This window comes from Pyrus communis, chromosome 3 (assembly GCF_963583255.1).
Source record: "Pyrus communis chromosome 3, drPyrComm1.1, whole genome shotgun sequence".
NCBI classification, from domain to species: Eukaryota; Viridiplantae; Streptophyta; class Magnoliopsida; order Rosales; family Rosaceae; genus Pyrus; species Pyrus communis.
Window position 1 is genome coordinate 17,440,477 of NC_084805.1, and position 14,955 is coordinate 17,455,431.

Genomic DNA, 14,955 nt, shown 5'->3' on the forward strand with positions numbered 1-14,955 from the left:
GTAGAACAGGTATTGTAGAACAATCAAATCATAGGTATACCTGTGAAACAGGTATTGTGCTTGTAATCCATGTTGGAGTTATGTTATTTTTTGAACAGATTATGTAAATAAAGTCTTATGTACTTTAATAAAATTAAACATGGTGTGTTTATGTTACAGGAAGTTGTACAGGTAGGTGGGGGCAGTCCAAAAACACCTGAAAAAGAGAAGAAAATCATACAACTGCGTTCACATGGTGGGGGGATAAATGTGGAGCCTCAGAAAGTGTCAGATGAAGAATTTCTCCCAACATTTGATATACTGCCATCAAAATTTATGGAAAACAACTTGGGAGAGCCTTCAAATACTAAGGCAAACCTTAATGACTTGGAGAGAAAATTACAAGAGATGAGTCTTTTGGTGGAGGACTACCGTTCAGAAATTATGAAACTTACTATTGAAAACGAGAATCTGAAGGAGGAGCTAAAATGTAAGGAAAATTACATAGTGAAAGACAAATCTCCAAAACAAAACTCAATGATTTTGCGGGTGAAATCAAAACCAAGGAAGCCCTTGTTGATGCCAGATTACAAGTATGATGCTTGTGTTAATAAAAAAATGGTAGTTCATATGGATAAAAATTGTGTTGGTTCACGAGCAATTCAAATGCATGAATATGGGAACACAAAAATAAGGGCACCGGTGAAGACAATAGCTGTGCGTAGGCTACGAGTGGGCAAGTGTCTTCCAATACCGTATGCAGAGAAGTTGAAACAATTTCTGGATTTGAATGATGATAGGTAGTGTATAATTTTTCATCCTTATTCTAATTTACATTTTTCTACATATTAGTTATCAAGCTGTTGATTATGCTGTTTGAACTCTCTCTCTCTCTCTCTCTCTATCTCTCTCTCTCTCTCCATCTCTCTCTCTCTCCATATATATATATATATATATATATATATATATATATATATATATATATATATATATAGTGATCCGTGATGATATCCTCGCACTCTTGAATGAGGGAGGTGTTAGTCGACAGGTATTTGTAATTTTTATAATTATTTGACTTAGATAGCAATGAATACAATTATATTTGAATGAAAGGTTTACAAATGATTCATAAGATGTTTTGGTTCTTGCTGTAGGTAGTTGATTCTTTTTTCGAAATTTTGAATGACGACCAAATTGGGATTCCAAAAGATCAGCTGAAATATGGGTTTATGCCGACATTTGTGTGGGTGCGTAAATTTTAGTTCTTCAAACATTGCAGTTAATTTTCCTTCATTCTAGCTAGTTTAATACCGTCCATAACTAAGGAATTAGAAAAACCAATGCTATTTAGTGATGAGTAGTGTAATTGTAAAATGTTGATTTTTATTATTTTTTTCTAATCCATTTTTGTTAGTATCTGTGGTAAATATAAACTACCTGCCCTTGTAACACAGTAATCCATTTTTATTCTGATCTTCTAGCATTAATCTAGAGAATCTTCTACCTGCCCTTGTAGAATATGAATTTTACATCATAATTAGTTGTACAGGTATATTACTTTTTGGCTAGTGTGCTTCTAATCCGTGTTGGTTTGTAGGATATTGTGGATGAATCGAATTCTGCAGTGAGAATATATATTTATCTTGAACTTCTATTGAAAAAGGTGCGGGAGAACGACTATGTTTTCTTTCCGATTAACCATTTCAAAGGAATGCATTATACTTTGCTTGTGTTCAACAAACAAAGTGGATGGTGGGAACATTACAACACATTACAAACCAAGTTGAACATGTATGTGGATCCTTATTTCGAAGAGGCTAAAAAATTGGTAAGTCGATAACTATGTAGTATACCTCTTATCCTTCGGATTTTATTTCACACACTAACTTTGTAATGTGTTCTTTTTTTATTTTATTAATTTTTTTGTAGCATGTGAAAATTTCTGACTACTTTAAGCATATGAAAGATAGTATTTCAAGAAAGCTCAATGAGAACTTTATTTGCAAACATATCATGAAAGGTGATAAGGTACAGACGTTGTTGCACAAGCTTAGCCATGATGACAGAGAATTTTTCATGTGGTTGAGGCAAACTAATATTGAGTATCCACTGAAAGCAAACATATCATGCTCACAACAATTTCCTAACATGTAAGTGTTAATTTCATCTGTATTATGCCTATTTGTTGGTTTCATGGTGATAGAATGTAATATTTAAGTTCATACCCTTTTTTTTTTTTGTTAAACAGTTATGACTGTGGAGTTGCTGTGATGTATATTGCACAACAAAAAGCTGATGGATAATTAGTCGAAGGTGTCTTTTCGGTAGAGGCGATGAAGAATATGAGAGCACATGTCCTTTGTAGATTCATAAATGAGGGAGATGGTAGCTGGGAAAAGGAAGATTAGGATAACGAAGTTATGCGAAATTTGAGTTTTTGTTTCATTTAAGTGTTTCAATTCAATACAATTATGGGACTCCAATCCATCCGAATTCATTGTCTACTAGATAAGTTTGGGTGTTATGTGAACTGAGATATGCTTTGTAGTATCTGTTTTTTAATTTCAATTTCAATTGAAAGGGGATATTCTTCATGTTTCCCTTTATTGATTGCACAATAAGATTTGTTTGTAATCTCATATAATGTTATTTTGTCATTATCTGGACATAGTTCGTAAATGTACTTTCTAATTGTATAAGGATAGGTACTTTCAAATTGTTGATAAAAAAATGTTTGTCGGTAATATTCCTACATGTTAGGTAGGTTAAAACCATCCCAAAAACCTATATACCTGTACAACTAATGGTGAATGTAAAAATCATATTCTACAAGTATAGGTAGTTTATATTGTAAGCCAAATTGATAGGTAGGATAAAATTTAACATCTTATGGCTGCTTGTTATATATAGGTTTGATTTGGAAGGTTTAGTAATGATAGCATAATAAATATAGTCTTCACAGATTGCATAAGTTATATGACATGTAAGTAGAAAATGGAAAAAAGAAGAATATGAGTAAACTAAAAAGTCGAAGGCATCATTTTATTACATTGATAAAAAAAAAAAAAAAAAAAAAAAAACATGTGTTCAAATATTTGAAAAAAAAAATCCAAATGGCAATGGAGATGTATGTCAAATAGGGGCGTTGCAAGTTTTCCGGTTGTGGCGTGTAGCATCACCACACCTACTGCACTTGTTGGGGCGTTGCAAGTTTTCAGGTTTGTAAGCACTATTTCCACATACATACTAAACATATAATACTATTTGGGACATAGCGAAGCATATAGTATTTGATACCCCTTATCAAACGAGATCATGCTAGAACAATTAAGGGATGGACACAACATGTATAAAGTTATAAAACGATACTTTCTCATATATTACTGTTTGAGACCCTATATTAAACTACCTAACATGGAGCAAAATTAACAAAATGATAAATTTCGTCAACATGTATGGATAAACTTTTAAACTACCTATCATGTGGAAAAAAAATTATTAGCTTTCACGCAGCCTATAATATAAGTAGATGTCTAAATCATACCTTGATTACCATTTTTCCCAATGGCTACCAACAAATGACCTTTGTACTTGTTTTTTATAAAAGTTCCATCAAGGCACAAGAAAGGTCTGCAGAATTTGAACCCTTCAATACTAGCATTATATGAAATGAATAAACACTCGAATCGACATGAACTACCATTATATTCAAGCTGGACATGGGAGCCTGGGTTGGTTGCTAGCACTGCTTCTGCATACCATAATAGTTGTCTATATGACTGTGTATCATCACCATGGACCTTCATCTTTGCTAACTCTTTACCATACCAAGCATTATAGTAAGAAATACCTATACCATAGTTTTTCTTGAAATCTCTAACAACATCGATTGGTCTTACAATTGGATTGGTTCGAATCTCGTCCACAAGGACCGACGCCACAATTTTGGAACCCATCTTGATGCTGTTTTGATCACGAAACCTAGCTTTACATGTATGTACATTATTCAGACTTTTAATGTAGAATAACTTGCTAGGACGATTCAAAATGGCATGCACACGCCAAACACAACCCTCATCATCTTTATTGAAGCATTCAGCAGTAACACGTTCACTATCATTCCTTATATAGACATACCTGAAACCCATTTCAACTGCATACTTCATCAATTTTTGTCTGAACTCCTTGACACCACCTGGAAATTCTTGACCAACATGGCTAATGTAGTTTCTCCAAGCATGGGACAAATATGTCTTCCCATGAGGAGTGTCAAACTTCCCTAAATCTGCATGATCATCTGAGGGTTTTAAGCCTTCATAATTAAAAATCTGTTTATCATGTGGGGAAGAAATGGGATCAAGTTGCTCAACTGGTTGTACCATGGAAACACAGACAGGAATAGATGCTATGTTTTCAGCACAACATGAAAATTTCATTACACTCACGTCCATGTAAGATTGCAGCAAACAAGATTGGTGTTCTCCTAGAGAGTACATCAACTCCATGACTTCAAGACTTAATCCCACAAATCGGGAACAAATTTGTTCAGCAATATCCTTGAACTTAGTATGATTAAATACTGGAATTAAAAGGGTCTTGCTCTCAAAAGTGCACTTCGCAATGATAGCTCCTTCCATAACTAAACAATTATAAAACACAGGAAAAAAACATAAATGTAATAGGCTGAAAAAGATATAACTACGTGAATTTAGTAATTCTAAGAATAAGATTTCCGATCCTCTGCAATGTTAACCATGCAGCTGATTTTCGTAGAAAAGTTAAATCTTTAATGATTCAGCATACTGATAGGTGCGGCCAGTGTACAATCCCTTTTGAAAATTCTTATTGTAGCAAGTAGAAATATGAATCAATTGCGACTTTTCTAAATAAAAAATGACTGATACGGTATTGTCCGTACCTTGTTCCCTGGTTGTCCTACTTCTGAAACAGCCTTTCCACCAAGGAATGCCCAAAATCAAGAAAATGAGGAATAATGCTGAAACACCTCCAATCACAATGAATTTCTTCCTTTTGCTATCATCAGGTGGCTCGAAATCTAGAATAAGTGACAAGGATAGTGACAATAAGAGAACAATAAATTTCTACGGGAAATTAAAGAGTACACTATTCAAGGAGGCATAACATCAAACACCTTTTGTGCATTGGTTTTTTTTTTTTTTTTTTTTAAATAAATGAGAAGCATATCAATGAGAGATGATAGAAAGGGATTAGGGGGATTCTGACTGTGGAGTTGCTGTGATGTATATTACACAACAAAAAGCTGATGGAGAATTAGTCGAAGGTGTCTTTTCGGCAGAGGCGATGAAATGATGGGACTCCAATCCATCCGAATTCATTGTCTACTACTTAAGTTTAAGCCTTCCTTAAAAATAAATTGATAAGAAATTCAAATTCAAAAATTGTTATCAAGAAATCTGGAAGAAAGATGAAAGACCACTAAACAATGAATTTGAATTCTGATAAAAATTTAAAACGTGGGTAATATATGGAGAACGTGACAAATCTATAAGAGGGTAAAATAGTAATAACAATGCAAAAAAATCAACCTAATCAGAAAAATTGCTGACATGGAATCCTAATCATTGGAGCTAAGTCAAAAATAACTAAAAATTAGACTAATTCTAATATTAGGCTATAAAATTAGACCTATTTCAAGTTTCCCTATTTAATTATTACCATTAGATTGGGACATATGATAAGGCTACAAATCACGACCATTGAAATTACACGACCAAAATTGAACTGGCCCGAATACTTTGTCCACGTTCATAACCAAAATCTTAGATTAGTTTTTCTGACAAAAGCATTACTTAAGGAAAGTACAACAAAACCTTGTCCGACAAAGATAATTTTCATAGTCCTGTCCAGCGCATAGACGGCAGGTGGCACAACCTTAACAGTTAACACCACTCTCCATTTCACTACCAACACTCCTGCGGCCCAGGCCCATTAATCTCTCCACGCCCTCTGCACATTCCCGAACGCGGAAGTATAAAAAATGAGAGTGCCCCTCAAAAAGCAAAATAAAGAAGGCTGCGACATATAACACTCTCGCTTGCTTGTCTGAACTTTCCTCTATCCCTCTCTCTCTCTCTCTCTCTCTCTCTCTCTCTCCCATCGACTCTGTATGTAGGGATCGCTGAGAGCAGCAGCCACACACCCGCACACCGACCGCCACTCTCAGCAGCCATGGATTGATCGGCCCTCGTCGCAATTTCCACAGTTGCATCGGGGCTTTTCGGTAAAGTTTCCTTCCTTACTTGCTGATTAACACATTCGGCTTAATTTCGTACTGTAATCTTCAGATCGGGGCCGTTTCTTTTCCGCGGAAATTTCCCTGTTTTCCGGCGAAATTTGTTCGATTTCCGGGGAAGTCGGGGAAATGTTTCCCGCGGGAAACGTTGGGATGTTCTGTCTGAAATTGAAGAGTTTCGGTTGCTAATTCTGAGATTTTGTCGTCCAGTTTCGATTTTTTAACGTTTGGTTTTGACTTTTTTAAGGTTTTAGGGTTTTGAAGTGTCGTTTGTGAATCGAGCATTTGGAGATCTTTACTCATTGCGGTAGTTCAACCTTGCTGTAATTACTGGTGAGTCTTAATTTGCTGTAGAAATTAGGGTTTTTGTCGTTTATCTTTCCAAATTTGGCTGCAGTTTGTTTGAATTTTAGTTGTCATTTTTTTTTTCTGTCAGTTTGATTGACTGAGGTTAATGCTCCTCAAGGTTGCTACTTTTGCTGTAAATGTGTAATTTTGGTGATTTGAGGATAAGTTTATTAATTAGAATAATTAGGGAGGTAAGATTGTAGTGGATTTAATGAGCTAACATTCCCTTTTGATGATATATAGGACCACTTACTGTTTTTACTTTATTTGCATGCTGAATTGTTTGTTTTGAAAGTGCGAGTATTATTCTAAGTCGAAACTATGAAGTTGAGATCATTCTGATGCTTTGAGCGGAGCACATCCATCCCAGTTTGATGGTTTCCTTTTTATTGGGCGGTTATGGGATCTCTGATCTGGTTTAACTTCATGCTTGAAGCTCCCTCTTCTGTTTGTCAAATTTAGTTACATTGGGAAAGTAATCTGTCAATTTTTTTAGTATCTTTATTAAGCTGTTTTCGTATGGATGATTACCCAACCGATATATGTTTGAGGCGGCCTGACAAGGCGATGAGATCCAGCTTATCCTTCAGTTGAAGCCAACAATATTTTTATGATAGTGCTATTCACACACACAGTTTTACCTCCCACACACCCTTGTTAATTTTTGGCCATTGATCTTCAATTCATTCAATCCGACGGCCAAAAATTGAGAGGGGTGTGTGAGAAGTAAAAATTATATGCGGATAGCACTACCCTTTTTTGAAATACCTTTGCGGTTGGACTTGTATCAAGACCTGAAAGGATTCGTTTTCCTAATAATTTAGTTTTCTTTATATTATACAAGTGAATACCTGATACATTGGCAGACTGTAATCTTCATATACATCTAATTATGCATGTATTGACCTGTGTACTTTAGGGGTATGATGAGTTTAAACAAGATGCTGTATCAGATCAAAATTAGCATGTAGTTTTTCTGCTGTTTCTGCTTCTTTAACTGTCGATAGGTCAATATATGTTGACATTTCTCTCTTTTGTTATCTCCAGATCCTTTGCCATGGATAATACCCATTCCGTTTCCACACTGATAGATTGTACAACATCTAAGATACAACAACTTCAGAAAGCATTTTCTGAACTTGAGAGCCACCGAGCCGTAACCCTGAACTTGAAGTGGAAAGAACTTGAAGCGCATTTCCACGGTCTTGAAAAGTCCTTAAAGAGGCGTTTTGATGAGCTGGAAAGCCAAGAGAAGGAGTTCGAAACCCGAACAGTTGAAGCCCAAAAACTGTTAGAAAAGCGGCAAGCTGCTGTTGTGGCCAAGGAACAAGCTTCACTGGAGATTCTTCAAAAGAAGAGAGATGCTGCTGCGTATGCTATTACTAATGCTCGAGAGAAGCAAAGGAAGGTATCAACTGAGGAGCCTTCTGTTGTCACTGATGACGGCCAAGGTGAGCCGCCAAGTGTGGAAGAGAAACCACCAGATATGATAGTTTCTGATAGTAACTGCCAAGAAATGAAAAGTCCTGAAATGGTGAGTATAGAGGTGATGTCCTATCCCCAGTTAGCGAAGTTGTGTGAACAGATGGACACAGAAGGTCTCCACACATTTATATCAGATAACCGAAAGAACCTCGCTTCCATAAGGGAGGAAATTCCACTTGCACTAAGAGCTGCAGCCAACCCTGCCTTATTTGTCTTGGAATCTTTGGAAGACTTTTACCGCCTAGAAGGGCCCAATACAGACCGGAAGAAGGATGCAAACCTGTTGGGTGTCCGTCGAACTTGTATCATGTTGATGGAGTGTCTGAGCACACTACTAACAAACCCAGAATTAGTCTCTGCGTCTGATATAATTACAGAGGAGGTTAAGGATATGGCAGAGGCAATTGCTGAAGAATGGAAGCCGAAGTTGGATGCTCTTGACATGGATGCTAGCAATGGAAACTCACTAGAGGCTCATGCCTTTTTGCAACTTCTTGGAACTTTTGGCATTTCCTCTGGTTTTGATGAGGAAGAACTATTCAGGATAATACCAATGGTTTCGCGTCGTCGCCAAGCAGCTGACCTTTGCCGTTCTCTTGGATTGACTGAGAGAATGCCAGGTTCGTGTTTTTCTTTATGAAAACATACAATTAGGTGAAAATTTTCAAAACTTTTTTAGTTTGATAAATAAATATGCGGTCCTTAAATATGGCCATGTGAACTATTCCAATCTAAAGAAATGTTTTTCTTCTTTACTTTTGTTTTGCCCTTGTCTTTTACTTGTTGGCATGTGTCTTTGGCATGTTTTTGTTTACAATTCTATAAGTTGGTAATGTTTTGTCTCCTGCTAGATCTTTCCATTATAACCACTGAAATAAGGTTAGAATTGCAACTTTGGTCAAACTTCCTTTCTATTCATCCTGGATGAGTTACTCAGAAGCTTATATAAGCTGGTCTTGCATTTCATTACTGTCATTGTGTAAAAGTGCAGCAACATCAGAGACCAATCTCCTGGCATTGGCAGGATAATTCTACCAATACCCATATAACATCAACCTGAAAACAATGCAGTTTTGATTAAAGGACCACTGTTGAGAACCTAGAAGTTGAAAAAAATGATTTCTTCCTTGCATGAACTTCAAATTTTGTATATTCTGGAAGCTAATTATGTTAATGTTGACATTGCAGGTGTTATTGAAGTGTTAGTGAATAGTGGACGGCAAATTGATGCAGTTAACTTGGCTTTTGCCTTCGAATTGACAGAGAAGTTCTCTCCTGTGCCTTTGCTGAAGTCCTACTTGAAAGAGGCAAGAAAAACTTCGCCGGTCAAATCTGGAAATGCATCTCCCACAGCACAGGTGCTCATCACTCTTTATCTTTATCGCATGGTGTTTCTGCTCTCAATTTAATTATATTCTATTTTGCATTTTTTGATTATCTGTTTGATATGAAGTTGACTTTAATTTGCCAATGGAAAATTAACCCGGGATAGTACTGATATTTGGTGGGGTTTTCCAGAGAAAGTATGGTGTATAAGTGTAAAATGGATATATGTAACAAATATTTTGTTGTTTCAGAATGAAGTGAACGACCGAGAGCTGGCTGCCCTTAAGGCTGTGCTCAAGTCCATTGAAGAGCATAAGCTTGAGGAGCAGTATCCAGTGGATCCTCTTCAGAAACGGGTTCTTCAGCTGGAAAAGGCCAAGGCAGACAAGAAGAGGGTGGCTGAAGCAGCAAAGCCTCAGCCCAAGAGACCTCGTGCTAACGGTGTTGGATATGCTCCCCGCGTCACTAATGTTGTTACTGACAAGACTTTCTATCCTAGAGTTGCTGATAACAGGTACCCGCAATACGTGTATGACAGACAGTTTGTTTACCCGGGACCTGCTGACAACCATTGCCCCTCCCTGCTGGGTTCTGCTACGTACAACATGTCTCCTGCTCATGGAAACTACTATGCAACCGGCTACCAGTACCAGCCTGCGGCGTACCTTCACTAATTTGAGGCCAAAAAAGTGACACTGATCCTCCTCAGTTTAACGGTTAGTCTTTAACCCTCTGAGTTCGTCGATGTTCAATGTAAGAATGATATTAGTATCCGAAAAAGACCCCAGAAAAAGCAAAAAAAAAAAAAAAAAAAAGTTGTCTTGTTAAATTGTTAGTTGGATTTACAAGAAGATATTTGATCCTCTAATATATGTACTTTGTTTTTACTTTTGTATATGTTTTTCTTTGATCTACCTTATGTTTTAGTTTGAGTGCATTCAAAATGCACATAGCCAACAGGCTGATCATTCATGGAGGTTTTTTTGACATGCTGAAAACCTTGAAGGGATCATGCCAGTTTTAAATAAGAAAACCTCTCAAGTATTTTATAACATAACGTACCGGAAGTGGTATTTATGCCTCGTACCTCCGGTGATCGTATATTGAAACGTTTCGATGGAAAATTTTCATCGGTAAATCGTGAGGATCCAGTCATCCATGTGTGTTGCAAACATTTTTCTTTCACAATAATTGGTCAAGTAGTTAGCAAGTGTGGAGGTTATTATTAGGAGAGAGAAATAAGTTTCTTCAGCTTGAGTTGGGTTAAAAATACAGAATGTATTAGCACAATCACTATTTTCAAATAAAGTATTTTCTACGTTAGCACCATGAATGGTAGAAATGGATGGAATTGCTAAAGAATCATCAACTGTAACCCTAAAAGAACCAGATTCCGTAAACAACATAGAGGAAGAATGAAGGGAATATCTTATCGAAGCATGAATCTCTCTAAAGTACTGACAAGTGCATTGACCGGTTTTTTTCTAAGTCTGTTGATACCAATGTCATGCCCGAATCAAGAATGAGATCATTTTCACAAAGACGGATACTAGATAGAGAAATAGCTCTTCAAAATGCAGAGGAATTTCTCACGCCATGAACAATTATTTAGTTTAATGACACTCTTTATTTGGTTTAATGACACTCCGTCTTTATTTAGTTTGAGAAAATGCTCAATTCTCATATCATGAGTTGAATTAGAAAAGTTATTCATCCCGCGCTAATGTTATGTCAGTCATCAAAATTCACCACGCTAAAATAGCACAACTTTATTTTTCTTATAGTTCTTTTTGGTCATATTTATTTATCTTCAAAGTTTTGGTACCAACTCTAAAATAATATAAACTACATTTATTTATCTTCTAATTAAATAGGATAAATTTGGTATATTCACGCAGGTTTTGAGTCGTGTGACATATCGCATCTAAAATTGTCATTTTTTGCCATGAAACAATAGTTACACTCTAATTACCTCCTCATGCACTCTTTATTTTTGTGTTCTACGTTTTGATTTATTCTATTGACATTTTACTGCAGTGGTGAAAAACAATATACATATTTGTGTGTTCGATCCCTATCGAACCTCCTTTTTAACAACTAAAAATTTGACATACTAACGCTATTGTTTCTAAAAAATAAAAAAGTCTAACAACAAGTAGAAGACAGAAATGTCATGAGAGAAAAAAAGAGTGTGAATTACGTTCCTTGCCACCCAAAAACAAAAATTGTAGACATGAATTGGGCTGGACTCTTGGGTCATGGGTTGCTTTTGTTACTACCCAAAATCCCCCATCCAATTCCATTGATCATCCTTTACCTCTTGGCCTTATCTTCTCTCTGTCCATCTCCCTCTCACTCCTCTCCAATGGAGTCCCTCTCCATGATCCTCTCCTTTTCTCCACCACCCCAAAACCACCTCAAAGCCCAGAAACCGTCCACCTCTCCACCAACCTCTCTTCCCCAAACCACCACCATTCCCGCCATTTCCACTTCCCTGCTACCCAATTCTTCCCAATCCCAATTTCCCTCCACCAAAAACACTCCTCACACCCCAATTTTCCTTCTCAAACCCACTCATTTCCCTCACAGATTACCAAAAACCCAACTCAAATTCCTCCTCACCGAGCTCATTGCAACCGCCCCATTTGCCCTTCCTTCTTTCGCTTCCGAATCCACAGCCTCCGCACCGGAGCAAGTTTCCGACAAAATAAACCTGGAATCAATCCTGGTCTCCATCGATGACTTTTTCAATCGGAACCCGTTTTTCGTTGCTGGGTGCACGTTCGTTTGGCTGGTTGTGATTCCTCTGGTTCAGGCTTATTTGAGAAAGTACAAGTTTGTCCTCGTCATTGACGCGTTTCGGAAGCTCCGGGACGACCCGAATGCTCAGCTGTTGGATATTCGAGACAAGAAGAGCTTGGGGTACCTGAAGTCTCCGAATTTGAAGATTTTGAACAAGGGTACTGTGCAGGTTCCGTTTTCGGAGGATGACGAAGCTGGGTTTGTGAGAAGGGTTTTGGAGAGGTTTGCGAACCCAGCAGAGACTGTGCTTTGTATTCTGGGCAAGTAAGTGTAAAGATTTTGCTTTAGCTTCATCTTTTACTTGAATTTATGCTAAAAGTGGTTTCATTATAAACATAAAGAAATTTATGTTAAAAATCCAAGTGCTTCCTTGGAAAAGCACTTCTACAACCAAGGAGGGTTTTTTTTTTTTTTTTTTTTTTTTTTTTTTTTTTTTGTTTTTTTAAAACGTAGTAAGCACTAAAAGTGCTCTCAGAAGCAATCCCAAGCATGCCTTAGATATGGATTGATAGTTTAGGTCTATGATGAGTGTCTAGTTCTAGGAGAAAAACTTACCTCCAATGCTAGTGTGACGGTATCCCAAGCCAGCTTAAATACCGCCATAATGACATCCCGTGGAAGGAAGATAAGTTTATTTCATTGTTTTGGATTTAAAGGTATGTGTAATCTCAGTATCGGTTTCTCTTGTTGGAAGGTAGTTTTGATGGAATTTCCATCAAAGTGGCTGAGTTACTGTTCAAGAATGGTTTCAAAGAGGCTTATGCAATCAAGGGTGGGGTTGGAGGTACAAAAGGGTGGCTGGTAAGCGTCTTTTCTTTTCTTTTAGTTTCCGTTTCACGTTATCTGCGATTAATTTGAACTCTAGCTCCATTGAGATCAGCCTTTGTGTTGATGCTTTTCAGGAGAATGTAGTTGAATTGTTTTTTGATTGATTAAATCTTGGTAGATTTTTTTGGATGTGTAAGATTCTGATGGCCAAATTCCGAATGTAGTAGAGAACCTATAACCCTAGAGTGAGGAACATTTTTCCTTTTCTGGATTTGTGTTCCAGCACCATAAAAAGTTATAAGGGCATACATTATGCATATGGGAAATTTTGAATTCTCCGACTGCGTAAGTTTTTCTGTTGTACCGATAACGACCTAATTAAAGCAAAATTTCCAAGTTGACTAGTGAAATGATTTACTGCATAGGTTTGAAATTGCTTCTAGGGTGTTTTAAAGACTGTTTGACGAGTGCGTATAAGAATTCTGACGCTGCAGTTCAACTTTTAACACGAGGAGTTGCTAAAGTGTGTTGGCCAGTTTTGTTTTCTTAGATAATGTGTTTACCTTTTTCCTCCTCAGGAATCACAAGAAACTCTTTTGCCACCTTCTATGCATATCTACCCCAAGAAGAAGGTTAAAACTTCACAAGAAACTGTGACAAACGGAGTTGTTCGGGGAAAGGAAGACAGCAATGGTGCTGTCACTTCTAGAAATTTGTCCACAGGAGAAAGTCAAACAACAGACAATGGACGCACAACCAAGTCTACAGACTCCGCATCACAGATGAAAAATGGCTCTAGATCATCCTCTCCCTACCCAAGCGTATGTTCAGTTTCTTTGTCATTAATAATTACTAGTTACAAAAGATTACATATCCTTAATTATCGACACCGTATGCTTTACCTTAAAAGATGGTTTAATCTCATTCGTTCTGGAGTTATGGCTTCCATTAACCAATGTTGGTGTGTGGATTTTGCACTATCCATTGGCAGTTTCAAATTTCTTTTCCAATAGGGTCATGTCTGTTTTGTTCATGTACTTTTTTCATTTTGGTTGTTTCCGATGCAGTATCCAGATTTGAAACCGCCATCCTCCCCAACTCCATCGAAGCCCTGAGATCGACGCTGTGACTTGTCTTGCTCAGAAGTGGTGCCTCCGGTTGGGCGAAGCATATTTTTTCACAAGTTTTGCCGATCATTAGTTCTATATTCATCATATCGAGGAGAGGTTATTGATAAATGACCGGCGTTGTATGTCTTAGTAGCAGTAAATTTCTAGTTCTGAATTTTCATATCAGCTGTATATTTTGTAATAAGTGTGTTTGAGCTAACATTTGTCCCATGGTGATCGTTGCAGCGGAACCGTGTTATGAAACCATTCGAAATTGCACAAATCTTCCGTGTGGTGTTGCATTGTGTTATGTATAAATGTTACCTTTCTGGTGGGAAAAAAAAAAAACACCTTTGAACAATGCCCCTGCGATTAATCACGTTATCAGTCTCAGTTCAAATGAAAATTTCCGTCTAAATTCCTTATAAATTTGTAATTGTGTAACCATATGACATTGTGCGCAGAATGCGGATGAAATTATCGATACAAACTAAAGATTAGTAATGACTAATGAGTTTACCAGAGGTAATATTGAGATGAGAGAGGGAAAGGAAAAAAGAAAAGAAAAAAGGGGTGTCAAATCCTGTGTAATTAAACGACACTTAAACTGTTTTCTAAAATTGATCCATTTAATTAAGAATCTAAAATTGACCAATGTTGTCTCTGAATATTAGTGCTACACATTAATCTCATCATTTCGTAAGAATTTTATCAAAATTTCTGTTAATGTGCTGATGTGACATACATATGAGTCCTACTTAGATTCAAAAATAAAAAATCAATTAAGTTTCTCTGCCACAGTCCGGCCTGACCAGCCAAAACATAGCAAATCCTTTCACAAAACCTGTCCCCAATGGACTGAAC

At 36.9% G+C, this 14,955-nt stretch overlaps 2 protein-coding genes across 3 annotated transcripts; both read left to right on the plus strand.

Annotated features, from left to right (window-relative positions):
* The first annotated feature begins 6,059 nt into the window (after window positions 1–6,059).
* LOC137727980 (FRIGIDA-like protein 3) lies at window positions 6,060–10,307 on the plus strand. Of its 2 annotated transcripts, none has more exons than XM_068466844.1 (5): window positions 6,060–6,241; window positions 6,508–6,586; window positions 7,649–8,706; window positions 9,275–9,444; window positions 9,664–10,307. In XM_068466844.1, exons 3-5 carry the CDS (start codon window positions 7,659–7,661, stop codon window positions 10,084–10,086), a joined length of 1,641 nt encoding a protein of 546 aa, XP_068322945.1. In that variant the 5' UTR covers window positions 6,060–6,241; window positions 6,508–6,586; window positions 7,649–7,658; the 3' UTR covers window positions 10,087–10,307. The 2 variants fall into 2 exon arrangements, with proteins under 2 accessions (XP_068322945.1, XP_068322944.1); XM_068466843.1 differs by having other exon boundaries at window positions 6,061–6,241; window positions 6,501–6,586.
* A 1,429-nt stretch (window positions 10,308–11,736) lies between these two features.
* On the plus strand, window positions 11,737–14,383 carry LOC137729725 (rhodanese-like domain-containing protein 4A, chloroplastic). The gene is made up of 4 exons (XM_068468735.1): window positions 11,737–12,478; window positions 12,913–13,015; window positions 13,561–13,803; window positions 14,050–14,383. The coding sequence occupies exons 1-4, from the start codon at window positions 11,778–11,780 to the stop codon at window positions 14,095–14,097; spliced, it is 1,095 nt and encodes a 364-aa protein (XP_068324836.1). The 5' UTR covers window positions 11,737–11,777; the 3' UTR covers window positions 14,098–14,383.
* Window positions 14,384–14,955: the final 572 nt, after the last annotated feature.

What these genes read in the sequence shown, in the direction of transcription:
- LOC137727980 (XM_068466844.1), top strand. Translation starts at nt 7,659, where the DNA reads ATGGATAATACCCATTCCGTTTCCACACTGATAGATTGTACAACATCT. An exon ending in ATTGACTGAGAGAATGCCAG is followed by an intron (nt 8,707 to 9,274) that starts GTTCGTGTTTTT and finishes TTGACATTGCAG; the next exon opens with GTGTTATTGAAGTGTTAGTG. An exon ending in ATGCATCTCCCACAGCACAG is followed by an intron (nt 9,445 to 9,663) that starts GTGCTCATCACT and finishes TTGTTGTTTCAG; the next exon opens with AATGAAGTGAACGACCGAGA.
- LOC137729725 (XM_068468735.1), top strand. Translation starts at nt 11,778, where the DNA reads ATGGAGTCCCTCTCCATGATCCTCTCCTTTTCTCCACCACCCCAAAAC. An exon ending in GAGGTACAAAAGGGTGGCTG is followed by an intron (nt 13,016 to 13,560) that starts GTAAGCGTCTTT and finishes TTTCCTCCTCAG; the next exon opens with GAATCACAAGAAACTCTTTT. An exon ending in CATCCTCTCCCTACCCAAGC is followed by an intron (nt 13,804 to 14,049) that starts GTATGTTCAGTT and finishes TTTCCGATGCAG; the next exon opens with TATCCAGATTTGAAACCGCC.